Consider the following 26,741-nt stretch of genomic DNA (forward strand, 5'->3'; position numbering starts at 1 on the left):
TCGGACCGGCCGGTTCTCTGGCAGCTGAGCGAACTGTGTGAACCGGACCGGTCAGTGGGCCGAATCCCGGTCGAACCGGTTCGACCGGCCGGTCCGGTCCGGTCTCAACAACATTGAGTAATAGTATATATAGTTCAGCCTCCTCAACTGACAAACTCCACATGAAAGGGGCCAGACTAGACTACTTACCCCATCAACATTACTTTGTCCACATGGCTGCCCAGATCTGACCACATCCACACCCAAACTCTCCAAAATAATATAAATTTAGATATATATTAATGCTACTACTCATTTCATTTCCCATATAAAACAATCCATCAATACTTCCATTTATTGCTTCAATATCCCCTTCCAAACTAAACTTCTAGCACCCTTTTTGTGGAGCCAAAAAACAAAAAACAAAAAAAAAAATCAAATTTCAAAAATCTTTCTTTCTGCCATGATCACCATAATTCTGACTCTGTGCACCCATGATCATATGGTCATAAAGTGCAGTCAAAACTACTAAATTCTGCACATTCTTTCTGCCACTTTATATAGATCAACAATCAAGAAAAACATCTTTATAAAAAGAAAGCAGTGGTGGTGTAAATTTATGGCTATTAAGGTTGTACACACAATCAGAGAGGATAAACAAGGGCTGCAGAAGCAGCTAGGATGCATGAATGGACTTTTACAGCTTTTTGACCGCCGTTACCTTCTCGGCCTACACCGCCAAGGCTCGGTCCAAAAACGGTTAACTGCAGGTATTAGTTGATTCAGTTATATTGCTACTGTGTGTTCATCTGTATACTGTCAACTTGCATTCTGTAAATTTTTGATAGGTTTCATTTTTTCATGGAAACAGGGAGTTAAATTTTAGTGTAACGGTTTTTATGTAACTGTTGTATCTCAGTTTTCCAACTAACTTTTAAGTTTAATCCACCAGTCATACTTTCTTTTTTTTTTACCAAAAATATAATATCTTTGTCTTGTCCTTGCTGGTTTTGGTGTAACGTTAGTGCTCATTTAAGGGTTAATAAGCGGTTAACTTAGTTAATGATTATTTAATGGTTCTCATTTAAACTTCTGTCATCTAACTATCTAACTATACTATTAAAACAATATGATTTTTCACATGACATCATTCTAGGGCCTCCACATAGAATGCCACGTGAGCGCATTTATCAAATCAATCAATTATGTTATATTTGGAAATCTTAATAAATAAGCTATAGAAATATTCTAGATGAATGAATATATATACAATTTCATTAAATATCCTATTAGTATATTATAAGTTAACCTTTGAATATGTTTAAATATAATGATCTTATACTTCTTCTAATCACTTGCGTCACTATCCAATGTTGCATTAAAGAGGGTTTAGAGATTTATGAATTGTAAAATTTTGTTTATCATTATTTATATCTTATTAATCCATAAGGTATGTTATGTATATTATTCAATTTAACTTTTTTTTTGTATTTTTTAACCACCCGTGTATCACACGGACTCTATCATGTTATTTCCAATATTAAGGAGAATTGCCTAGTTGACTAACAATTTAAGACCAAATAGCCACCGCCTTTTTTCTTTTCAAATTAAATTTTGACTGTTGAAAATAGTTATAAGCGATGAGAACTTATCTCAAAAATGTACTTTTGCGTCATGCAAAAGATGCATTTTGGGTGCAAAAGTACACAGCGAGTGCAAAAGATGTATTGTGGACGCAAAAGTACGCAAGTGCAAAATATATTTGTGTCTTAAAAAAGTATGTACTTTTGCGTCATATAGTGCAAAAGATGTATTGTGGACAGTGGCGGATCTAGAATAAAAATTCAGGGGTAACCCAACCTTTTTTGACCTATGACCCATGACGCCTTGACAGAACCAGAACATTTTAATCGGGGCCGAGCTAACTTTTGTTGTATTCACAATTGTATGACAACTACTTTCTTTTAATAATCAATGTATTACAAACATCAAAATGTAAACTTCTTTTCACATTATCTTAATATCAAATAGGTGTTTAAAAACCTTGATAAATTTTATATTTTTTTAGCCTCCTAACAATATAAAAATATTATTCAAATATTTTAAAAAACTAAATGCTTATTCTAAAATTAATAAACAATAAACTAAACAAATTTTCAAAGTAAATAAAAACATGAACTTTTCTATAAGAAGTTGAATAAAATGATATACAAATAAATAAATGAAAAAAATCTTTGTTTAACAAATAAATATATAAAATACTAGGTTAGTTACCCGTGTGCTACACGAGTTAGAATAAGTAATTTTTTTTAAATAATAACATAATGTGAAATATAAAAAAAATGTATCACATATATAAAGATATATTATACGGTAAAAAAATTACACATTACGCAATTTAGAAATAAAAAGTTGTTAGAAAATTCATAAATCATAAATTATTTCTTTGTTATTTTCTATATCAAAACTTAGTTGTAAATGTCTACTTTTTTAAACCAACTCGTGGACCAAAATTCATTCTAGTATTAAACTGTTTTGACACGAACAAATTTGATACTTTAATCGGTTAAAGAAACTCACCCGTTTCATATTGGTTACTTATAAAAATCCAATGTTAATAACTAATGCAATATATTTTATATTAAATAAATTAACATATTTATGATGGTATTAATTCTTTTAAATTAGGATGGTATTATTAAAAATTGAAAATTAAATATTAAAAAGAGAAATGTAATTAATACGAGAGAGCGGAGGGAAAATTTTGTAAGGATCAACATAGTGATGACATGTGACATTTAGAAAGCTTTATTTATTAAATAGTATAGATTTGTTATCTATCGAAAAAGGCAATTATTTTTTAATGACCTTCCTTTTTTTAATAGTGAAATGGGCTATGGCTCTAAAATGGCCCAATGCAATGTTAGTATTAAGTCATGTTAATCGTCTTCCTCACATTAATGGCATTTGCTGAGCCCCTGGTGATAACAAAAAAAGAAAAAAGAAAAGAAAAAATCCGGCTATTTTACTCTGATTTCATCTCAATACTTCTTAGGGTAACCTAATATTTGCTCAGGGGTATCCTAGTACATAAAACTGAAAAAAAAACAAACATAAACTAATTTTACACTTCGTTGTGAAAGTTGAGGGGTAACCTGGATACACCCTAGATCCGCCCCTGAATTTGTGGGCGCAAAAGTACACCACGAGTTATGATACGGTGGGAGGGGTGGTATGTCTTTATTAGTGCAAAATTATGCCACATGTGACCTAGTAATTGGTTTTTCTTGATATTGAAAGGCCGAAATGATATTTTTTTTTAAAGTCAGTAACTATTTTGTTTAAAATAGGAGATCAAGCATGCTGTTTTAATAATTTTAGTTTTTCCCAATGTATATGTAATGACAAGTCAATTGTTGTTTAGGTGGAGGTGAAAAGGATTTCAAGAATGCATCAGAGATAACTAAGGTGAAGAAAAACAATGTAACTTGTAATTTTACCATATCTAAACTTTTGCATAAATATAAGTATTTAACCAAAATTTGAAAAAAATACAGGAGAGAAACCAAAAGAAGATGATGATAGAAAAGAATGGTGCCTCAGTTGACTTATCAAGAAACTCATTTTCTTCATCCTCTTGCTCATCTACCACCTTCTCATCTTTTGATTGTAGTAAAAGACATCCAACCGAATGGCAACCGCCCTCTGAACTCATATCTCCAAACTTGCACAAAAAGCAACCAGATAATACGTCCTTACCACCACTTGATATCAGAGATGTGGTCAAAGAGTCAATGACCAGAGAGACCCGAGTGACAAAACAAGAACGCGCGCGCCCTGTCATGAAGCACATTGACTCCCCAAGGCCTTTCGTGCACCAAAAAACCATTCGATATGACAGAAAAGACCAAAACCTTGCAAAGGTTCACAAGAGTTCATCTTTGGTCGAAGAAGTCTCAAGATTCTCTTGTGATGAAAGAGAATCACAATACTCATTAAAGTCAACTTTCAAAGTCAAAGAGCCTCCAAGGCTATCATTAGATAGTAAGCAAAACTCACACTCGAAGTCCATGAACGGGACAAGAAGCGAGCCTGGAAGTAACAAAAAACCATCATCGGGTGTTGTGGCTCGGTTAATGGGTCTGGATAGTTTAACAGACTCTGTTTGTGAAGTTGACCAATTGGTTTCAAGTTCTCCAAGGGTGCAGTCGAAGATTAGACCCGCTTTGCAGCAGCACGAAGGCGGTGATTGGGTCAGAAAACCTTCTGTTTATGGCGAGATGGAGAAAATGTTGAATGAACTCAAGTTTAACACATCGGCGAAGGATCTTAGAGCACTTAAGCAGATACTTGAAGCAATTCAAATGACCAAAACAGGGTTAAAGAACAAAGAGCAATCTCTGGAAACACATAAACCCGACCCACCATGTTCACCCACGGTCAAGGGAACTAGCTCACCAAAAAGACGTGAATTAGTGAACCAGACCTCGAAACCGGCTAAGATGGGTGCAGAACCTAAGATGATAACAGGTCATCGTGGTGTTAATTGTATGACTCGGAAGCAGGTGAACGATCAGACACCAAAGAACATGAAGGCCACTGATAGGACACTGAGCCCAAAACTGCATAAGTCGAAGAATGGTGTTGAAAAGCAATGTTTTAACGGGCCGTTATCTAATTCGGTTAGAACCAAAAAGCAATCCAATTTGAAGACCAAACACCCAAAAATCAAGACCGTTAATCAAATGCAAAACAATGATCAGCCAAAGAAATATCACAGGGTGATACAGGTTGGTTTACAGTTTCTCTTACAAATTATACACATTTATGCGTATACATGCACATACACGCACACACACATTTTGAAGGGGAACGATCGATAACCAAGGATGTGAGCAACCGGGATTTGATGCCCAAAACTTCTTCAATACTATTTTAATAAAAACTCAAACTTGACTCATCAATAAATCAACCTCAAACCTAACATAACTTAACTAGATAAACTAATTTATTTATCTCAAACTTTAAACTTTGACAAGATCTATTATACATCTTCATCTTTCACGTGTGAACTTATCCGAATTATTCCAACACATTTGTTACATATTTAACTTACTTAACATGTGTCATTTTTAACCTTTTCAGAATAGTTTTGCTGAAAGATTGATAGAAGACAAGCCAATGGTTGAGCTTACCAAACTTTCTGTGGAACAACCGAGCCCTGACTCGGTTCTTGATGCATTTTTCATAGAAGACACGCCATCTCCAATAAAGAACAAACCAAATGATAATGTACACGATGATCAAACCGAATGGGATCCAGTGGGGATCTACAGCTTGGTAAACAATACAGGTGAAGATCACCATTCCAAGTTTAATCATGTAAAGTTAAAAAACGACGCTCAACTCATTCAACAAACCGAATCATTGAACTCCATCGAGACAAATGGAGACCACAGATACATCAAAGAGATATTATTAGCCTCGGGTGTTCTAAATGATCTAGACTCTGCCATCAGGGTAGTCCAGCTTCATCCAACCAGCACCTTAATAAAACCAGAGTTGTTCCACCTTGAAAACTCAAACATTGAAGACGACGAAAAGAGCACAAGGTCTAAGTCCAACGAGACAATCAGAAGAAAGATGATATTCGATTCTGTGAACGAAATTCTCTTCCAGAAACTAGTCAATATGGATGGAAAACTACATGGAAGATTTATGAATGGAGAAAAACTATTGAAAGAATTGTGGTCGGAAATAGATGCTCTTCAAAATTGCTCTAGAAGATGCATATATGATGAAGATGATGATGAAGTTATAAACATTGTAAGTGCAGACTTGAATACCAGATCAGAAGACTGGGGAAAGTATTGTTATGAGGTTCCAAGCTTAGTGTTAGACATAGAGCGTTTGATTTTCAAAGATTTGATTGATGAGGTGGTGAATGCTGGGATGGCAAGTCGGCCAAGGAGACATTGTAGGCAATTGTTTTCCATGTAGAACAATGAATGAATAAACACTTAATAAAACTATAACATATCAACTATGTAATTTAACTACATTGGTGTAAACCTTTTTTTATGAAAAGCTAATTTATTTTTTTTCCATATGTTTTACCCAATGTCTCAAATAAGATTAAACCCAAGTAATCAACCATTTGATTGGTGGTCATACAACTTTACCACTAGACCAAATTAGTAGTTAAAAACTATTATTAGACCTTTTACTATTGAATATTGTTTCTATATCCATAATATTCATAGAAAATCATCAATTTTACCTTTAAACTTCTTTTAAATGTAACAAAATAATAATAAACAAATATTAATATAACTTTTACAAAAATGGCCTTTGAACATGCAACTATTGATATACATTTTAGAATTAAAGTATGGATATACAAGCTTTTTCTTAATAAAACAGATCCTGCTAAAAAAAATATGTTTATGATTTGGTGTTGATACGGTCGACACCGATCAAATTCGCATCGAATTCCACCGCAATGCGTGGGTTTTGTTTTTCTGTTTTTCTTTTTGTTGGAATTTTATTAATTCATGTTTACAATTTAGTGTCAATGCCGTCGATATCGACCGAACTTGTGTCAGCTCGCCACCTCAACGCACGGTTTTTGTTTTTCTTTTGGTTCGACACCGCAACGCACGGTTTTTGTTTTTCTTTTGGTTCGACGTGGTTTTTTTTAAATAAATATGTTAAATTGTGTGAGCCAGACACCATGTGTGAAAGGGTCAGCCGTGTTGCCCGGTAGAAATGAGTCAGGCTAATATAGGATATAAAGCCAAGAACAAAACCAAATCTAGATCAAATTCAACTACAAAACCAACTATGCACATCCAAATCCAAAGCAAGTTCAACTACAAGTTCTAAATATTTCATTTTTTAAGAAAACAAACTAACGGGTTGGCAGGTCGACCCCTTTTTATACAACACAACCCAAACACAAGCCGTTGTTAGGCGGGCAACAACCTGCATACAACCTGAACCCCTTTAGCCCAGCACAATACTTGATCAAATTTGTGTACCTTCAGCGCTCAACCGTCTTAGATGAAAAAATCCAATTCTTTCTCTCTTCCTAACACTACCTTTATTTAAAACTAGCACGTGTGCATAGTGTGTTCATCATCTCCATCCAGAAAGAACTTAGTTTGATTAAAAGTGTGTTCTGGTAACTCTTTTGTCAAAGAGGGTAAACTTTGGAATTTTGGATAGTCCTCTTCAAGGCTATTTTGCTAATGTCAGCACAAGGTCACGGGTCTAGGCGATACATCCCTATTGAAACATCTGCTGAAACATCTGCATTCTGGTGATCATCCAATAAAGCATTCTAGGGGTGTAAAAGTCACTAAATCCAACCACAACTAGCAATGCCCCCATCAAGCGTATACAAGTCACTAGAAAAATATTTTATAGAAGCGCTACTAGAAAAGATGGTAAACTTAAGGAATTGTTTTCATTCATACATGAATATCTGAAGCACCAAAATTCCAAAAATAAGGTAACACTTGTGTTAACATGCCATATCTCTAGAAAAACAAATGAACTAGAACAAAGTCACCAACAAGTAAAAAAGTAATGAAAAAAATTAGCATTGACAAAAACGCCATCTCGAAAAAAATACAAACATACCTCATAAAACCTGTCAATGTGGAAACATTCGCCTCTAGAAGATTAATATGGATTCCAAACTAGTATACAAACCCTCATCTAATTTTCCTAATTTACAACTTGATCATTTTCCCTACAATCTTCAACATCCATCGGCTCCTTGGAATGTTTCTCTGTTCTACTTTCTTCCTCTTCATTCAAAAACCAAGATGCGGCTTTTGTAGTATCTAAAACCTTTTTGCCAATGTGAAACTTCATTTGCACTCGAGGTCTCTCATTCAAAACAACCTCTCTACTACCTTTGTCGGTCCCATTCCCACCACCCCTAACTTCCTGACGTTCTGGACCAACCGCATCCAATCCAGAAACATGATTACCATAACTTTGCACCATGTCTTCTTCCTTAAGTTTAGCAGGAAGCGAAACCAAAGACACCTCCTTCTCGCCAGGCTTTAGAGGAACCGCAAGGAAAGGATTATTCACTCTCTCGTTTCCAGAAACATTTCCCGGTTCAACAATTACAGGAAACACAGACTCGTTACGTGCGCGAAACTTCTCCAACTTTGATGGTAGTGGTTCTACAACCTTCTGTTCCGGATCAATTTTATCAGGCTGTATTTGAGTTTCTTCCGCAGATGAAGCTAAGTTTGACTTTGTATACGTCTCGGGATCAGGAAATTTAGGTACCCAAAGGGGGATATCATCAGTTGGTGGCGTTTCACCAGCTTGTAAAAAACTCGGTGTTGATTTCCGTTGTTTAGATATCGGAAATGAAGGGACCGAGTAAGCAAACCCTATTTCTTCAGTCAAATTAACATACTGCGAAATCTCTTTAACAATTCCAAACCCCGACAAACAATTATCTCTATCAGACGCTCCTACAAACCCCTGCGACAAATTCAAATCTTCCAACCCTTGAATTACATCGAACACATTACACTCAGTTCTACCAGCTAAATCAGCATAAAAACCCGACGCCTTCCCGATCTCACGTATGTATTTGCAAGCCACAGCCGATAACGTATCGAGTGCAGACTCCTGAAACCCTTGAAACCCTACACTCTCGCATATTTGCGCCACGGCAATCCTCGCAACCGCCTGTGCGAATTCGTCGTTCTTTCGTCTCCTCTTACTCACCCGAGATTCGATTTCGATTACACTCTCTCCACCTCCTCCATCGCTCATATTACCAGCTTCATATCACTTCAAAATCTCAAATAATTCAAATAATTGACCCACAAAAAACAAAACCCTAATTCCTAATATCCCTAATTCCCTATCAATCAATCGATTTCTTTCCAATTAAACCTAGAAAGATGTTCCAGTGATACATCTACACCTTCTATCAGTCAAATGTAAACTTATGTTGGTAAAATCGAAAGAAATGAACTTACCGGTGGTAATTGATTAGATGAATTCGTAAAATGAATTGATGAATCGGGTGGGTACTTGTGGTTTGAATTTGAAGAGGGTTGGAATTGATTTGGGTAAATCGAACATCAAATGAAGGGTTTTGAATAAACCACGAGTGAAAACCCGGATCCGTGGAGGGGACCCGAGTTCTAGAGAGAGAAAGAGGGTATGATGAGAGAGAAAGAGAGGGTTTGGGCATGGTCTTATAGGAAGTGAGCTGAGGGAGGGGGGTAAAGTGGAAATAGTGAGTTACGAAAACAGTCCCTGAAGTTGTTTACTTATAACGGCTAAATTACACCAAATTTGGCTTTCACGGAGCTTGAATCCTTACTAACACATAACTTCAATAGCTTTCACTTTAGACAAAAGCCTCCAACAAGTCCCCTAAGTTAGGGTATGTTTGACTGGAGGTAGTGAAATAATGGGAGAAGGATTAAAATGAATGGAAAGAAATTGATCATTATCATTCATTTGTCTTGTTTGGTTAATCTATTGGAATGAAATGAATTATTATTTTACTAGGGTATAGACCCGTGTTACACACGGATGGAAAAACATGTCAATAAACTTAATAAATTTAAATAACAAATTCAAGCAACACAAAACTTCTTCAACTTTCGGACCAAAACTTTAACCATTTACAATGTCTAGATATTAAAAGTTTAAAGTTATAATAAGTTAGTGTACACCAAACAACCAAAAGCATCAACAAAAGACCTAAACATGTTCTTTCATATTAAACCACCATCAACTTCTTCAAATATTCTAACAAAAGAAACTCATTTTGCTTCACCACCTGAAAATTTAAAAAAAAGATATCATCCAAATTAAATATACCATAAAAATAACAACATGTTTAATAATAAAAACCCGTGTTACACAAAATATAGAAAATATATTTAAATATTTGTGACATAAACTATCAGTTAATCAAGATTTATTAAAACCAATAGCAACTTAGAAAAAAAAAACAAAAGCGGCACCATGGCCATCACAAAATCATTATATTTACTTATTGAGCCACATTTTTCAAAAATGTTGAACAATCAGCAAATTAGTCTGCTTTTTTTTATTAAACTGAAAACTAAAATATATAAATTACACAAACATAAATATAGATGACCAAAATTAAGCTTACCTGAGTAATGAATGACAACAGAACCCTTTTTGACAAATTTAGAGTTTTCAAAAAAATTCAAAATTGCCCATGATGCAAAATAATTTAACAAATCAAACACAATCATAACCAATTCTTTCTTTGACCAGTTAGTAGTTTAAAACAAACAATGATGACCAAATGCCTTTTTAGAAATTTAACCCGCGTAAAATTTCCAAAATATCCTGTATCCGAATGTCAAATATTAACTTGAAACATACTTTACCATATTTGAAACAACTAAACTCAGTATATGACTCAAACTTTTAACACCCTAACCTTAACGGTGCGTAGCTAGGTTTTGAGAGCATCAAGTTCATTAAGCATGGTGAAAGTTTGAACCTCTATTAAGCTCTGAAAGTAATAAATGAATTAAAAGAATATCAATTGTATACAAAACATTGAATTGTGTTGGTAAGATAAAAGTGTATGAACAACTTACATTGTAAATGTTGTAAGCTATTTAAAATAAAATGAGAAAAGATTTTAGTGAAAATACAATATTTCATATAAAAATATGTAAATAAGGGATGAAGAATAACTTATATTATAGAAGTTTGAAAGGAATATAATTGTTATGAATGTGGAGAATGATTATAAACTCTGGTTCTTAAATAGTAAAAACGGACGATGCTATTGTTGTTAAACCTATTATGTTTAGAAACAATTATAATTAATAATTAATATAATATAATTTAAATTTTAATGACTTAATAATAATAAGCATAAATTTTGGAACTACAAAAAGTTACACTCGATGAATGACCACCATAATTATAGACAATTCCTAAAATATTATAATTCAAGTCAAATTAAAGATTCGAGTACATTTATGAATTTAAATACGTTTCCTAATTAACCAACAGATGTTGACTATATTAATAACTAGTTTGAGGCCCGTGTATTACACGGGTAATTGTTGAAAAGTTTAAATTTTAACTATTAAGTGAAATATATTCAAAAAATTGATCATATATTGTTAATACAATTACTATTAACATTAAAATTATAGAAATTAGATAATTAAGATTACACAAATATGTTATAAATAAGTAAAAACTTCCTTTTACACTACATTTGTGATTGTATTTGTAGATATACATTGTTTACCAAAAAATCAAATTTTTTAGTCAATTTCTGCTTGTAACTCTTAATAAGGTAACATATAGGTCTGCTTATAACTCTTGATATATCCACGTATAGCTGTCCGTGTGACAAAAAAGGTTCTCTAAATACATACAGACTCTAGATTTAAAGTTGGTGAAATTACTTAATTAAAAGCATTTGATTAATTACTTAATTAAAAGCATTTGATATTTTAAACCGAAAATTTGTTTCAATCCCATTCTATTATTTTCGTTTTTCAAAAATCATTTAGGGATATTGAAACCTAGAATATCGTTTTCATCATTTATTTATATAATTCCAATATTATATTAACTTATTAATTTTATTTTTATACAAATACAACGAATTAGAATTATGCTAGTTTGAGGCTCGTGTATTACACGAGTAATTGTTGAAAATTTTAAACTTTGACCATTAAGTGAAATACAATCAACAAATTTAAAATTGCATAAAGTGATTATTATAACCATGTTCAAATAATAGTGATTATTCTGAGTTAAAAGAATTTTAAAAGATTTAAAGTTGCATAAAGTGAAGGTAGTGATTCTTATATATAATAGTTGGAAACCAGCGGGGCTTGCCCCAATGGCCAGGAACATGATGGATGACCTGGGCGTCCCGGGTTCGAATCCTGATTCCGACCGGATTTTTCCAGAGCTAAAAACCTGTCGTGCCTTCGGGCGGGGTGAGCAAACTGGGTTTTACCGGGAATGGCAAGCCAACCTTGGATGCTAGCGTGGATCCCGATCATGTCAACATAGCTGGCCTGAGTGGGGTGGTGGGGCGCGACTTAATCGCGTAGTGCTAACTTAAATGTGAAAGTCACCGTTCGAAAAAAAAAGTTGGAAGTAGGACTATCACTTTTACCCGTAACCTAAAACCCAACCCAATAAAACCTGTACCCAAATCCAAACTAACCCGACCCGAGAAACTCGAACCCTTAGAAAATACTAACCCGAACCTGAACCGAAGCAATTCGGGTTGACTCTTGGTTCAGAATTCTAAGTTTCGGGTCAACAAAAATAAAGTTTTAGTTTTTAAATCATATATATTTTTAGGTATTAAAATCTAAGCCTTAGTCGTTGGCGTTATCAGGATTTAGTCCAAGTCGATTGTTCTCATTCCACATATAATGAATCGATTGTTTATTTTTATTATTTTGAATATAAACCATAATAAGCACTTTTATCATGTACTAACCAACATGTAAAACTAACATAACCTCGATTCGTTGTATTTGTATAAAAATAAAAGTTAACATAATATAGGAATTGTGTAAATAACTGATGAAAACGATATTCTAGGTTTCAATATCCTAAATGATTTTTGGAAAACGAAAATAATGGAATGGGATTGAAACAAATTTTTTGGTTTAAAATATCAAATGCTTTTAATTAGGTAATTTATCTTATAAGGCATATTAAATTAAATATATTTGAATTTATAGAAAAAGTATAAATCAAGTCATAAAAAGTATGTTTCTGAAGCATTTTGGTCTGAGTTATGAAAGAAAATATTGAAAACTACATATTGATCTTCTTATTGCTAAAACCATTTATACTACAAAAAAAGTCATATAAATAGATGACAGATAGTTTATAGAATAAATCGTTATACATATTGATTATAATTATACTACTCAACTTCAATGATTTAATGCTAAACATCAAGATATATATACAATATTTATACAAAATGTTTGTAGAAAATTAAGAAAAATACATATTTCATGAGTTCAAATGCATATGAGAAAATTTTAAATTCAAATTTGAAACCAATCTTATATAAAAAAAAAGACAGAATTACAAATTTTGTCCTTTAAAAAAAGCCAAAAACCGGTTCGTGTCCTTTTCTAAGTTTCCTTGCAGGCGGTGTCCTTTAAACTTTTTTTTTCTACACGTTATGTCCTTTACGCTAACTGGGTTAGAAAAACTCAGTTAAGTATGACATGTGCCAGACATGTGATGGGCATTTTTGTCTTTTCGTCTACTGATAGTTATTTATAATTAAAAAATAAATTAATATATTATAACAAAAATAAATAATAGATATTAAATATATACTCTCTCTCTCTCTTCCCGTCTTCTTTCTCTCTCTCTACTCTCTCCCTCCCTCTCACTACACCAACACCACCACTGCCTAACCTCAACTGTAAGTTGATTAACCTCAACTGTTCCGAAGACTCCAGCTTCCTCTATCGACTCCCTCTGAGCGGCTTCAACGATCGACTCATCGGATTCCCAGCCTCCCTTGGGGAACAGCATTCCTTTGCCTTTCCTTTGAGCAGTGATGACAAGAACCTCTAATGCGTCTTCTAACTTCAGATGATTGATGCTTGATTCTTCATATTTTTAACATGTAAAGGTTCATTAACAGCCTTCAATTTCACCTAATTTGTTAATTAGGGCAGGAATGAATGAAGGTATGAATCCGAATTTGGGGGAAACCAGAAACGAATAACAAAAGACAAAATGATGGATTGAGGAGTGGTGTGGACTGACCCAACGACTTGACGTTAGCCGTGATTGTAACGCTGCAACTGACGGCCTCTACGAGCAACCATTGAAACAATGTTTTTCAATTCCATATTTTTAGTTATTGTTATTTTAATTTTAAATTAACAGCAGAAGCAGAAGAAGACGGAAGATGGAGATGCAGTTGAGGATGGAATGAATTGAAATGAAGAAGATGAACACGATCTGGGTGTGGTGTGATGCTTCAATATATTAGAATATTGATTTTATTGATTTGATTTGTGAGAGGGGATTTGTGGGTTTCTGGGTTTCTGGGCGTCAGAACGAGGGGAGTCGACGTCGGAGATGGGAGTCGGCGTCGGAGATGGAGCGGTGGTTGGTGGCAGACCTGTGGTGGCGGTGGTGATGGTGTTTGAGGTCTGCAAGAATGGTGATGGTGATGGTGGTCTGCAAGAAGAAGAAAAAGTAGAAGAAGAAGAAGAAGTTGCTGGTAGACAAAAAGACAAAAATGCCCTCACATGCGTCTCACGTGAGGGCATTTAACTGAATTTTTCTAACCCAGTTAGCGTAAAGGACATAACGTGTAGAAAAAAAAAGTTTAAAGGACACCGCCTGCAAGGAAAGGACACGAACCGTAATTTGGCTTTTTTTAAAGGACAAAATTTGTAATTGGGTCAAAAAAAAATTATGTACTACTGTTTGAATCCCTGCTTAAAAACAATTTGTAGTTTACCATACAAATCCAAATTTTTCGATAATAATGCACATTTATTTTTATTTTTTTAATTTGCAATTACTTGAGACTTTCAAATTTTATTCTGACAGGTCTGCAACTTCAATTTTGATATTTTTCTTATTTCACCAGTACTTTTAATAAATGAATCAGTTAGTATTTACATTTAGGGGGTGTTTGGCCTAGCTTTTTTAACAAAACTTATAGCTTTTTTTACAAAATAAATATAACTTAGTGTTTGGTTTAGCTTTTTAAGCTTATGCTTATAAGCTTATATAAGCTCATTTGTAGAAGCTTATGTGAAGATGGTTTTTAGCTTACTTAAAAAAGGTTATTTGTGTAAGATTGTAAGTTACTTATTTGTCCTTAAAAGGTGATTGATTAGTAATTATTGAAGCAACTTATTACTCTAACAAATTAAAGAACGGTGGATTTAACAACTTATTAACACATAATTAACTTGTAGAATATAAGCTAATCCAAACAATTAAAAATAGCTTATAAAATAATAGAAAATAAGCTATAAGCTACTTTAAAATATAAGCATAAGCAAAAAAAAAAAAAAAAAAAAAAAAAGCTAGGCCCCTTAATAAACATAAACTTAAATTCATATATTGAAATGATTTAAAATATAAGGACCATATATGAAAATTTATTGAAAAAAAGGTGAGAATGGCTATAAGCTTGACAAGTGGCAAAAGTTGTAGTCTTTTATTAGAATAGATAGATTAGAAATAATATAGTAAAAAATTAATCATCATGTAAACATATAAGAATAAACAATACATTTTACGAAAAATTAAGTAATTTTCTTAATCAACCTATGAAATATCTTACTAATTTGAAATAACCAATAAGGTTAATGTTAAAAATAAAGTCATAATCAAATGTCAAGCTCAACTAGTTAAATGTCATATGAAGTATTGTATTGCTTTAATAGTATTGTAAGATATGAAAAAAGTTATTTTTGTTAAACCTCCTAAATTTAGAAATAGTTTTAGAAAATATTCAAATTGAATAAATCCTATAAAATAAAATATTATATTTAGTATATAAAAGGACTATAAATAACATATAATACAAATATATATACAATATAATATAACATGTATAACATATACATTTATACAAAATAGTTACACCGTATATATATATAAAATCCGCGTATAATTATAAAATCTAAAATTAGAATCAACAATCGGACCATAATTTTTGAAACTACCAAAAATTTCAAATACTTTAAAATTTGAATTTGAATTTGAATTGCAATAAAATGTTAATTAAGGCAGGAAACTGGTTAAATAAATTGACTAATCATTACATTTTAAAAACCAAATCAATAAAATTAAGTGGCGGTCAAATTATAAGAGGAAACAACATCATAAATATAGTTGTTTTAAAATTTAAAATTTCTAAAAATACTTAAATTCTAAAAAAACATATAATAGATTTTAATTTACAATCTTTTAATATGATTGGGGTTTTAATTTACAAACCTTTTAATATAATTGACTAACATAATTGACTAAATTAAAAATGTAGTAAAACAAATAGGTTTTATTTATAAAGATTTTAAAATTAAAATTAAATTAAATTAAATTATTTTATATTAAATAAATAATTAACACAAATTTCAAACAAATATTAGGTAAATAAAAATGCATAAAATACAGAAAAATAGAAAATTCAAGAATTAACATATATGTGAACACATATTTGATGGAGAAGATGAACATTTTGAAAATGGAGAAGACGGTGATCTTATCTGCATTAATTAGTCGGAATAACAAATTAGGCTTGTTTATTGTTTATAATAATATCCACAAATAACCTAATAAAATAAATAAACAATTATTAGAATGCCTTGTATATATAATAAGTTTAGAAATTTCCATGTATAAGGTTTTTAATAAATCAGTTTATAACTTCATAAATATAAAATGAATATTCCATCAATCATATAATTAAAATATACAAAAATAATCTTATAAATAAATATTATAATAACATTATAAATAATTTTCTTGATATCGTTCTTAAAGTCAAATCTTTAAATATAATTTGAATTTCAAATTATAAACCACATGTCATATAATAAATTATATTTGACTAACCATTATAGTCAAACTTTCAATTATGACTTATTATCTTAATTTACAGTCAAATAACAAATTATATTTGAAACTATTATAATTTTTTTTGTAAAAAATTATAATTCCGGAATATTAATGGTCAATATTATATATGAATTAATTAATTTTCACAAAATTTATTAAACAAACTATAATTAAAAAAATCTGAAGTTTTAGATTTTTGATACAAACGAATCAGAAATTGACCGGAAAAATAATCAGAAATTGGCCGGAAATTACCTTGATCAGATTTAGGAAAGAAAACAATAAGAACTTGGCCGAAAAATTAATCAGAAATTTGTCGAAAATTACCTTGTTCGGATTTAAGAAAGAAAACAATAAGAAATTGGACGGAAAAATTATAATAAATACGAAATTCTATGTGCAACATATGATGGAAAATTACCTTAAATATATTCACCGGAAAACAATTGAAATTCGATCTGGTCTGATCAACCATTAATTGAACGGAAAAATCCTTATTGCATCGTCTCTGATGAACAATCAATTGAACGGACACGAAAGTATTGGTAAATCCATAAACATTGAACTGAAGAAATCCAGAGTAGATTAATCAATTGTTGATACATATTGTAGATATCGAATATGAGCGGCCGAAAATTAGGGTTGATATGTTCGTGAGGTTGTTAGAGAGAATAATAAGTTTAGGAATTGGGTGTGGATTAGGAATGTTGGACCGAGTTTAACGTTTTATAATTTAAATGGAATAAAATAAAAGATAAATAGGAAAGGAAACAATGATTAAATAGGAAACTACACACATGGCATCTATGTGACATCTTATGTGGAGGCCATAGAATGATGCCATATGGAACATATGTATTGCTTTAATATATTAGTAAGATGTTGTTTGGTATCCAACAAATTGTAGGAATAAAATAAAAATAATAAAAACACTCATATCTCAAAATATTTTCTTTTACCAGAATAAAAAAATTGCAATGGTAACGGTGGTTATGGTAACTCCGACGACGTAAATGGTGGTGGTGGTGACGGTGGTGGTGGAGGCGATTAGGCGGCAGGGCCGGTGGTTGTAGTGGTGGTGGCAGCGACAGTGGTGTTGGAGCTGATGGTTAGTCGGCAATGATGACGATGGCTACGGTGGTTACGACGGTGGTAACACTCGTGGTAAGGCGGTGGTGGTGGCGGCGACGGTGACGGTGGCGGCCAGGTGGCGGCGGCGGCGATGGGTGGTGATTATTGTTGTTGTTGTTGGTGGTGGTGGTGTTAAAAAAGTAAGGTGAAGGAGGATGAAATGAAAAAAAAGAAGGGAGTGTGATTGAATGGTTTTGATGGAATGATATTTCATGTGTAATGGATGATTCCATATCATTCAGGAACCAAATATCATTTTTTTCATTTGCACACAATAAATCATTTCGTTCCTTCTGTTATTATTACATACAAAACGCTACCTTAATTCAAATGAGGGATGAAAATTTAATTAGCATTAATAATTAAAGAATGTTTTAGGTGTACTTAAACTTGGTTTATGTATCACTTCTATTCTATTCATTTTATCAATGTCATATGTGCACCCATGTGTATCCTTGGTTTTAAAAAGCGAGAGGTGAACAAAAGTGACGGGGTTTAAAACTACAGCATGAAGCGTCAGGCGTAAAAGCGAGAACTTTTTGTATGTGAGGCGAACATATTTATATAGTTTATACATATATATATATAGCTTGGATCAAATACAAATGAAATTAACGTGCTAAACGTGAGAATCAGGTAGAGTAATTATGTAATTACTCTATGATGTAATCACATAATTACTCTACTTGTATCTATAATTACTCTACTTGATTATCACATTTAGCACGTTAATTTCATTTATACGTTAACCTTCCCGTATATATATATATATATATATATGTGGGTGAGATCTAGAGAGAACTCATTTTAAAGAGAGAACTAGAGAACTAGTAAATAATTATTTTTAACTATTTTTAAAAAAATATTTTGTGATTTTTTTTCTTTCCTCATTCTAATAAGATGATATTGATACAAAAAAAAAACTTGTCGGTGTAGTGCATATGTGCACTAATGCCTATTGCATATATACAATAGTGTTTTATTGCATATAATACAACACAATTGCATTATACAATACACACTATTAAATATATGCAAATACAACACTAATAATTGTATGCAATACACACTATCGCATATATATAATATAACACTAATGCACATATGCATTATATCGATTTTTTTTATTTTTGTATATAATATAACACTATTGCACATATGCAATACAAACAATTGCATATATGCTAATCAACTCTATTGCACATATAAAAATACACATTAGTGCACATATGCATTAAGAAAAAGTCGACGTATTGCATATATGCATTACAACGAGTTTTTTTAATTTTTATATTTTTTTGTGGTGAAGAATAACAACATACAAAAAGGATGAAAGAAAAAAAAATTAAAAATATTTTTTTTAATTAAATTAAAAATACTTTATTATTAGTTATCTAGTTCTCTCTCTAATGAGAAGTTCTCTCTTGATACTTTCCCTATATATATATAGAAAAAAGGGTTAAAATAAAAAGAAATAGTTTCCTAAGAATGGTAAGAATGACATAAAATTTGAAGTTTGGAAACTATGTACCATAAATCCTAGATCCTAGAAAACTATTGGACTTTTTGGAAACTAACAATCTCAACCACTAGATCTTAAATCCAATGGCCTAGAATTATTCTTACTCTTTCTAGAAAACTATCTCTTTTTATTTTAACCTACCCCTATATATATATATATATAGGGAAAAGATTCAATACAATAATACCTTAACGTACAATAGATACGCGAATCCCCTTTTTTCACGAAATCGATCAATGAAATCACATCCTAACATCTCGGAATCGTCGACACATATCCAATTAATCATTGGTTCACCGAAAAAAACATTTTTGGACGGTTAATCGATCAATTTTTAACCTTTTTTCACGAAAACCGTTTTTAAGCGTTTTAGTTTTTTCGCTAAGCGTTTTAGTATTTTTGCCTTTGTAACACCCTAACCCGTTTATAACATTTTTTGGCGTAAACATATACTCGTTAGGACTTAAAAACGAAGTCTAATTAAACGATTGCAGATGACGTGATACATGACATGACATACATAACTAGTAATGGAAATTTTACAAATTTTATATTTATATGATACGAAGACTATATTAGACTTTGTCTTCTAAAATGAATTATTATACCGGAAGCTTGTTCGGTTCGGTTGTGTTTAGTTCTTCGACAGCTTGACCATCAATCCATGTCCTTCAATTAAGTTATAACCTGTCATGGAAATTCACCATAACAATTAGTCATACATACTTTACATCTGCTCTACTTGTAATAAACACAAGTATACTAAACCCATTCATTAATACTTTCCCTATAATTTTCTTTATACAATTTTTCTTTTTAAACATTAAGAGGGTCTAAGTGTTCTTACTTAGTATTATCCCCCTTTTTTCCCTTCTTTTATATTTGTCATTTCAGTATTTACAACAAAAAATTAGGATTTGCACGTTTATGCACAAAACCTTAGCCTCTACGACCCCATGAGTCGTTTATACAACAATTTACTTATTCAGATTAATCGTACGAGTTAAACGGTTTTAAAATTACAGATTAAAGTAACGAGCACGAAATAAGTAATTGTACACTGGCACCAGCAGCCCATTTACACACATTTCATGTTTCCATGTTATCCCGTTACCGTTTTTCCACTACAACCATATTGTAGCCGGTAACTTCATGGTTCGTAAATCTAATCTTCACGACCCCGTTATTCATTTTTAAGTCAGTGTCTATGCCTTGGACGACCTTGTCATTTGACTCTTTATGCCTTGGACGACCCGTTAATATCAAATGCACCCATACAATTTCCTGGAGGGCGTTTTGGTCATTTTTTTATTTAACATTTACCTACATCATGATTTAATTCACGTACCTGGCAGGGTCAAAGTTGTGACATGTTACCAATATCTTGTAACTCCTTTTAGAGAACTCGACAACGCATTCTATTGCCATCATGCTTACCTGTAGGACAATTCTCAACAGGACAAACATTATATATCAACTTCAAATGGTGATAGTTTCACCATTTGACATGTATGACCCGTTCACGCATATACCCCTTCTGGGTCACTCCTTTTTATATCTTAATCTTACAACGGGTTATTACAAAAATAGTGATTTAACACTAATTTATCCATAGTACCCCTTTATGACTTGGTCTATAAACTACACCCGATAACCATTAAAATCCTTGTCCCGTATACTAGGATTATTAGTTTTCAATTCTCATTTGACCCTTTTGGGCCAATTTGAACAAATTCTCTAACATTAAAGATTACAACCCAATCTCGGGTTGTACCTTAATACCCCCAAACTACCCTTCTTGAGTTTTCTTAACCTTTCATTCTTTTGTTAGTCATTTAAGCAATATTACAATTTGACAAGAAACTTTAGCTTATAATTTGAAGTGAACAAAATCACTTACCTTTCTTTGCTAACTAGAACTCCCGTGCACTCCATTTGCTTGTTTGACCTGTTTCATCCAAGCCTCCACCTAGCTTGACAAGATCAAACTTTGTCCAATTTCCACAAGATTGTCGGGTTAGTCATTATATAACATAACTACATAATCCAGTGGACTCATACATTCCAATTTATCAAAAAAATAGTTTTTTTTGTCAGTTTCACTTTTAAAAGTCAAACTGCTCATAGGTATGTATATTCTCCAATCATTACATACAATGGTGCAAATACTCATACAAACCATTTGCAAGTCCTTTTGACACTTTAACTATGTCACATGAAGTTTATTATTTCTCTACAATCAATGCATCATGCCTAATGCAAGTATATGCAATCTTATGTGTTTTCTCGATTACTAGTATCTTTATTAATGTGCAACGATTTCCTATGTCGCTGCTGTAATCAGCCATTTTGACCCATGTAACATCTGAACGGGTTCAACATGTTCAAATTTGGATCGTAAGGGACTCAAATACCTTTTCAAGCATATAAAACAAACCCTCTAACTATTTTTCTATGATTTTATATGATTTTTACAAAATCAGGACAGAAGCATAAATATTTCCAGCCAGCATGTTGTATATCCTGACTAGTCACTGTGGTCTACTGTTTTGGACAACTTCCGATCCTATTTAGACTTTCATGATCAAATATGAATTGAATAGACACATAGAACTTTCCAACTACATAAGGTCCGTCCTCTTAACTCTTAACGAAGAGTGAGATACGCGCTCTGCAAATTAACTATTTAAATATGTCAAAAGTGACGGATTTAATACTATATTGCACAATTCAAGTTTCATGTGAGCATTTCATCAAACACTTGGTGTGCGGTCAAAAACATAGCCTTAAACATAAGTGTTCTAAACATAAATTACCTTGTTCCTCATCCAAATTCTATTATTCAACATCAACAAGTTTAAAACACACAATTTCATTTAGTCTAGCAATAATCTTAACATTTAAAGCTAGACTAATCATAATTCATACAAGTTATATGTGTTGATTCTAACACATATACATGCTCAATTTCAGGTTATTCAACATAACTAGTTTTCTCCCGATCTTGAGATTATTCACAATTGAAAATATTTGAACATACCTTATGTTCACCAAGTTGAGTTCAACACAGCCTTGCTCACATGCACGGTTTTATCATCCAATTTGCCTTTCAATTTGAAGAGCAAGGGTTTCTTCCTCTTGTTCTCCCTGATGATCGACACACACACAGTGCGTGTGTTTTAATTTATTTTCTCTTTTAATGTTTATACTTTCCAACTTGACAACTTCATCCCCTCATGATTAATAAGTTATCTAGTTTAAGACTTTTTTTTGAAATATATAAATATTTCACCATTATTAACTTAAGTACTAACTAGGTTGAATATTATCCTAGTTACGTGTTTCTAACTTTTCATGTTTCATACTCGACACGATTAATATAATATTTGGGGTGTTACAACCTTTGAGCGTCTCGTGTACCTATCGTACGTTAAGTCATTATTGTACACTTTCTCGACTATATATATATATATCATGGTTGTTAGCATCCCGACCCATAATGTAGTTATATTTAAGCATTATATATGATTTAATATATAAACTACTACACATACAACTTAAAAACATATTGTACAACATTTAGATGCTTAAAACCCACTTGTATACAAAAGATGAGCGACTCAACTTCGCTTTAGGTCACTTTTTGCACAAAAAACTCGCCCCAGGCTCGCCTTTTAGACGTTGCTCGCTTTGATTAGCCTAAAGCGAAGAGGCTCTCGCTTTAGGTCACCTCTCACCTTGGCTCGCCTCAGGCGCACTTTTTTCAACCAAGTGTATCACTTGTATATAACTTATTTAAGTTTTTTCGATTTTAATGTTTTACAATAATCTAAGTTAGGGTGTGTATGTATATGTTTGAAACCTAATTGAACCAAAACCAAAAATATCGGTTATGATAATTTGTTGGTTTTGGTTAATTGGCCTTGAGCATTGGTTTAGATCGACATGTTTCATTTAACCAAATATAATAAATTTGTAGCTTCATTAACTACAAAAATCCGATTTGATTAAAAAATGATAGAGCTTCCACAATGACGCATGTTTGGAAGATAAGAGTGGCCATGTGGGTCGTTTCCATATATTATTCTCCATTAATTGGAAGATGTTATTGGCATAGGCGAGTGATAGAATGGTGGGTGTAGGACCATCATCAATCCATAATTTGTAGTGTAATAAATAACTCAATTTTCTTTCTTTAGTTAAAGGCTTATCCTTTAAAACTTCAAGCCCAAGGTCCAAACCAATTAAAATGTAATCATAACTGGTTAATTAGGATTTTTGAATTCATCGTCTCATTAGGAAACAGTTCTTGCCACCCCAATCCCGCTCTGACTTTTTATATTCTGCTTTCAATCACGTTTCACTGCTTCACTATCACTGTCGATCCATATTGTGCCCTCGTACAAAAAATTCATGTATCCCTCTCTGGTTATTGGGAGATGTGTGCATCACCATAAGCAATAAATATGGGTAGTGGTGGGACAAGATGCTAGAGGATTGGGTTATATGAAAATATAAAGTTGTTTTTCATATATTGTTATAAAAACAATTTTATTCTTAAATTTAATAAATGGTAATTAAAAATTATAAATAAGTATGAAATGTGATTTTATGTTTTTTTCCTTGTTTTTAATCTCCTTGAAGAAACATTAGTTCAATCCTCGGTCTAGATAACTAGCCTTTAAGTTAAAGTTAGTCTTCCCAACGGGAGTAATACATAATCCGGTTGATCTGAACGGAGTAATGGTCAAATGGTGGCAGTGGTCAACTGGTGGTTGTGGCAGTGGTCAACCCGTAACCTCTAGAATATCATCGTTTGCAAGTTGAACCTTTTCAAAGTCCTAAAACTTAAGATTCTTCATCATTTCACTACAGTAAGTGGCATGAAACGATGAACCAAAATCCATCACCCAAGCATCAGCGCTACCCTCAACACTATAAAGCAAAAAAAATTATGTGTCGTCTTCTCTAAAGTTCACTTCTTTCTTACAATTCGTACACTGAAGTATCCCGTCTCTTTACAACTCTAGTATACGATATCTTTACGAGTTTTAGACTGACTCTTCTTCCTTCTCCCACTACCTCGTTCTTTTCCATAACCCCTACCTTTTGTGAACAACATATTACTTGATGATTCGTCTGAACTTCTGGGTCTTAAATATTCTCCCATAATTAGGTCCCGAATCCCATCTCAAATGTAATTTTTATAGAAGAACTACAAACTGCAGTCACTATTTGAGACCACTGTTGAGCAAAGAGGATAATAACAATAGGCCTTAAACTTCATCATCGAACTTAATGTCGACTGACACTAAGCGAGACATGATCGAATTAAGATTATTAATATGCGTTATAACCGACCCACCCTCTTTCATTCTTGTTGCCACTAGCTCTCATATTAGATAGACCTTATTCGCTGCTGAGGGCTTCTCATACCTGTTGGATAGCGCCTCCATTATACACGGGTTGTGGTTTACTTCATGTTATTAAACACCACATCTTCCAACAACGACAAAGTAATACAAGCCCTAGCCTTCTTGTCTAACTTCTTCAAATATGCTTTAGACAACTTTTTTGGTTTTTCATCCTCAAGAACTATATCTAAGTCCTTCTGACAAAGTAGCACCTCAAGTTGCATCTTCAACCAACCAAACTTATGTACGTCAAACTTATGTGTCAAACCTTTCCATTTTCTGCCACGACAATGACTAAAACGAAAAACCTGGATAAAAACAGAGACACACATATATATATAATGGCACGGGCATGAACTTAACTGTTGTTCTACTGAACTTTGTTAAAAATCAAACTATTTAAATGCAATGGAATAACGAATTGAAAAATCAGAAACTGACACGATATAACCTGACAAACGCGATTGCACTAGTTTTCTGTTTCGTTAAACGATTTCGTCTAATTGACGACTATACTTCAAAAATATAAAAAAGGATCTTGATTCATTGTGCTTTGCTTAATTGAATTTGGTTAAAATTTCTTGTCCTTACGTCTCAGCTAAATTGCACGATAAATCCTTTGAACCGAAATATGGAAAGCTTGATCCACACAAAAAGTATTTTTTTTTTCCTTTTTTAAGTCCACAAATCAAACCAACTGGGCCTCTGGCTTATGTATTACGTGATCTGAAGTAAAGCAAAAAAAAAAAAAGGAAGAAGAAGAAGAAAAGAAAGAGTCAAAATTTCGGTCAACTCTTGCTATTGGTGCAAAGATAATTCACCCCGGTCACGCTTCTCTTTAACAAACACACGTTCCTAGTGAGAATATTTCGATTAAGCTTCTGCTTTAAAATCGATATCGTACTGTACCCCGGCGTCTCAACTAAACAACGATACATGGTGGTTAAGTGGTGGTAAGTTGCTTTTGAAAATAAAACAGATGCTGAACAATACGATTGTCGACGGCTGGGTAGCGTACCCCTTGTCGGCGGTCAGTTTCTTATCTGCGGCAGTCGGACCTGGCAGCGGCGAGTACCAGACAGCGGCATTGATGGGACCCTACGACTGCTAGTGGTGACCTACGTTCACGAGAATTTAACGTGATTCGGTCTAAACTGACCTACGTTCACGGGTGACAACTATGTATTTCTTTATTGAGTGACAACGATTACAAGTACATAAGATAATATATATATAGAGAGAGAAACAACTAGAGTTTGCATTTTATTAAACAAGAAATCTAAACCGAGCTAGACTCGGGCACAGCTGCCCACACCTGTCTCTTTTGACTTCTAATAATAATCCGGTCAAACAAGGCCTATGACCCAACAAGTGATACAGGGCATATCATCTAGGGGAGTGAGGAAATGCGTGCAGGCCGCCCTGTGGAACTCCCTGATCCCAACAATAACTAAAATTCCAACATTTTATTTTTGATAATGAACGACTTCGAGCATACATAAAGATATATGTCGGTTATTTCATAAACATACTGTTGGGGGTTGCTGCCTTCTTTCTTTCTAACTTTGAGTCTATAAGAAATTTATATTTCTAGCTAGCTAGTTAGAGTGGAGTTGTAATCCAAGCAATGCTTGCATCCGGCCATTATATTATAATTCTTTCTTTTAATTATTTTCAGTTGAATTTTCGCAGTAAAAATAAATAAAAGCAAATCATCTAGTTCAAAGAGTGAAATCAATCAGATTCTATATATATATGAAACGATGGTATTCTATGAATTAAGAGTAATATATTGCTTTGAAAGTTTCAATAATTTATGCGAGATACTGAGGGTGAACACAAAAACCGAATAACTGAAATAATCAAACACCTAAATCAACTAAAAACCAATGGTCGGGTAATGGTTGAGGCTTGAAATATTTATCGTCTTAAGTTTGACACTTGATTCAAAAAGATTTTCTCACAGTGATAAGTTTCCTCTTTGAAGATGTTTCTGACTAATTTAACCCTGTAACGCCAAAATCAGTATAAACGGTTGGCTTCCCGTCAAT

At 32.8% G+C, this 26,741-nt stretch overlaps 2 protein-coding genes across 5 annotated transcripts; one reads left to right on the plus strand and one right to left on the minus strand.

Moving 5' to 3' along the window:
* The first annotated feature begins 281 nt into the window (after positions 1-281).
* Positions 282-5,979, plus strand: LOC143596177 (protein LONGIFOLIA 1-like). 3 transcript variants are annotated; one of them, XM_077075023.1, is made up of 4 exons: positions 282-749; positions 3,404-3,462; positions 3,537-4,769; positions 5,125-5,979. In XM_077075023.1, the coding sequence occupies exons 1-4, from the start codon at positions 599-601 to the stop codon at positions 5,977-5,979; spliced, it is 2,298 nt and encodes a 765-aa protein (XP_076931138.1). In that variant the 5' UTR covers positions 282-598. The 3 variants fall into 3 exon arrangements, with proteins under 3 accessions (XP_076931138.1, XP_076931142.1, XP_076931149.1); XM_077075027.1 differs by having other exon boundaries at positions 3,537-4,760; XM_077075034.1 differs by having other exon boundaries at positions 3,404-3,447.
* A 1,490-nt stretch (positions 5,980-7,469) lies between these two features.
* On the minus strand, positions 7,470-9,338 carry LOC143596200 (uncharacterized). 2 transcript variants are annotated; one of them, XM_077075049.1, is made up of 2 exons: positions 8,997-9,338; positions 7,470-8,805 (listed from the first exon to the last, which is right to left on the minus strand). In XM_077075049.1, the coding sequence occupies exon 2, from the start codon at positions 8,785-8,787 to the stop codon at positions 7,711-7,713; it is 1,077 nt and encodes a 358-aa protein (XP_076931164.1). In that variant the 5' UTR covers positions 8,788-8,805; positions 8,997-9,338; the 3' UTR covers positions 7,470-7,710. The 2 variants fall into 2 exon arrangements, with proteins under 2 accessions (XP_076931164.1, XP_076931156.1); XM_077075041.1 differs by having other exon boundaries at positions 7,470-8,910.
* Between the last annotated feature and the right edge of the window lie 17,403 nt (positions 9,339-26,741).

Source organism: Bidens hawaiensis, unplaced genomic scaffold, assembly GCF_021521415.1.
Source record: "Bidens hawaiensis isolate Kalapana, Puna unplaced genomic scaffold, B.hawaiensis_p1.1 tig00001721_1, whole genome shotgun sequence".
In the NCBI taxonomy this organism is placed as follows: domain Eukaryota; kingdom Viridiplantae; phylum Streptophyta; class Magnoliopsida; order Asterales; family Asteraceae; genus Bidens; species Bidens hawaiensis.

What these genes read in the sequence shown, in the direction of transcription:
- LOC143596177 (XM_077075023.1), top strand. Translation starts at nt 599, where the DNA reads ATGGCTATTAAGGTTGTACACACAATCAGAGAGGATAAACAAGGGCTG. An exon ending in CCAAAAACGGTTAACTGCAG is followed by an intron (nt 750 to 3,403) that starts GTATTAGTTGAT and finishes ATTGTTGTTTAG; the next exon opens with GTGGAGGTGAAAAGGATTTC. An exon ending in CTAAGGTGAAGAAAAACAAT is followed by an intron (nt 3,463 to 3,536) that starts GTAACTTGTAAT and finishes AAAAAAATACAG; the next exon opens with GAGAGAAACCAAAAGAAGAT.
- LOC143596200 (XM_077075049.1), bottom strand. Translation starts at nt 8,787, where the DNA reads ATGAGCGATGGAGGAGGTGGAGAGAGTGTAATCGAAATCGAATCTCGG.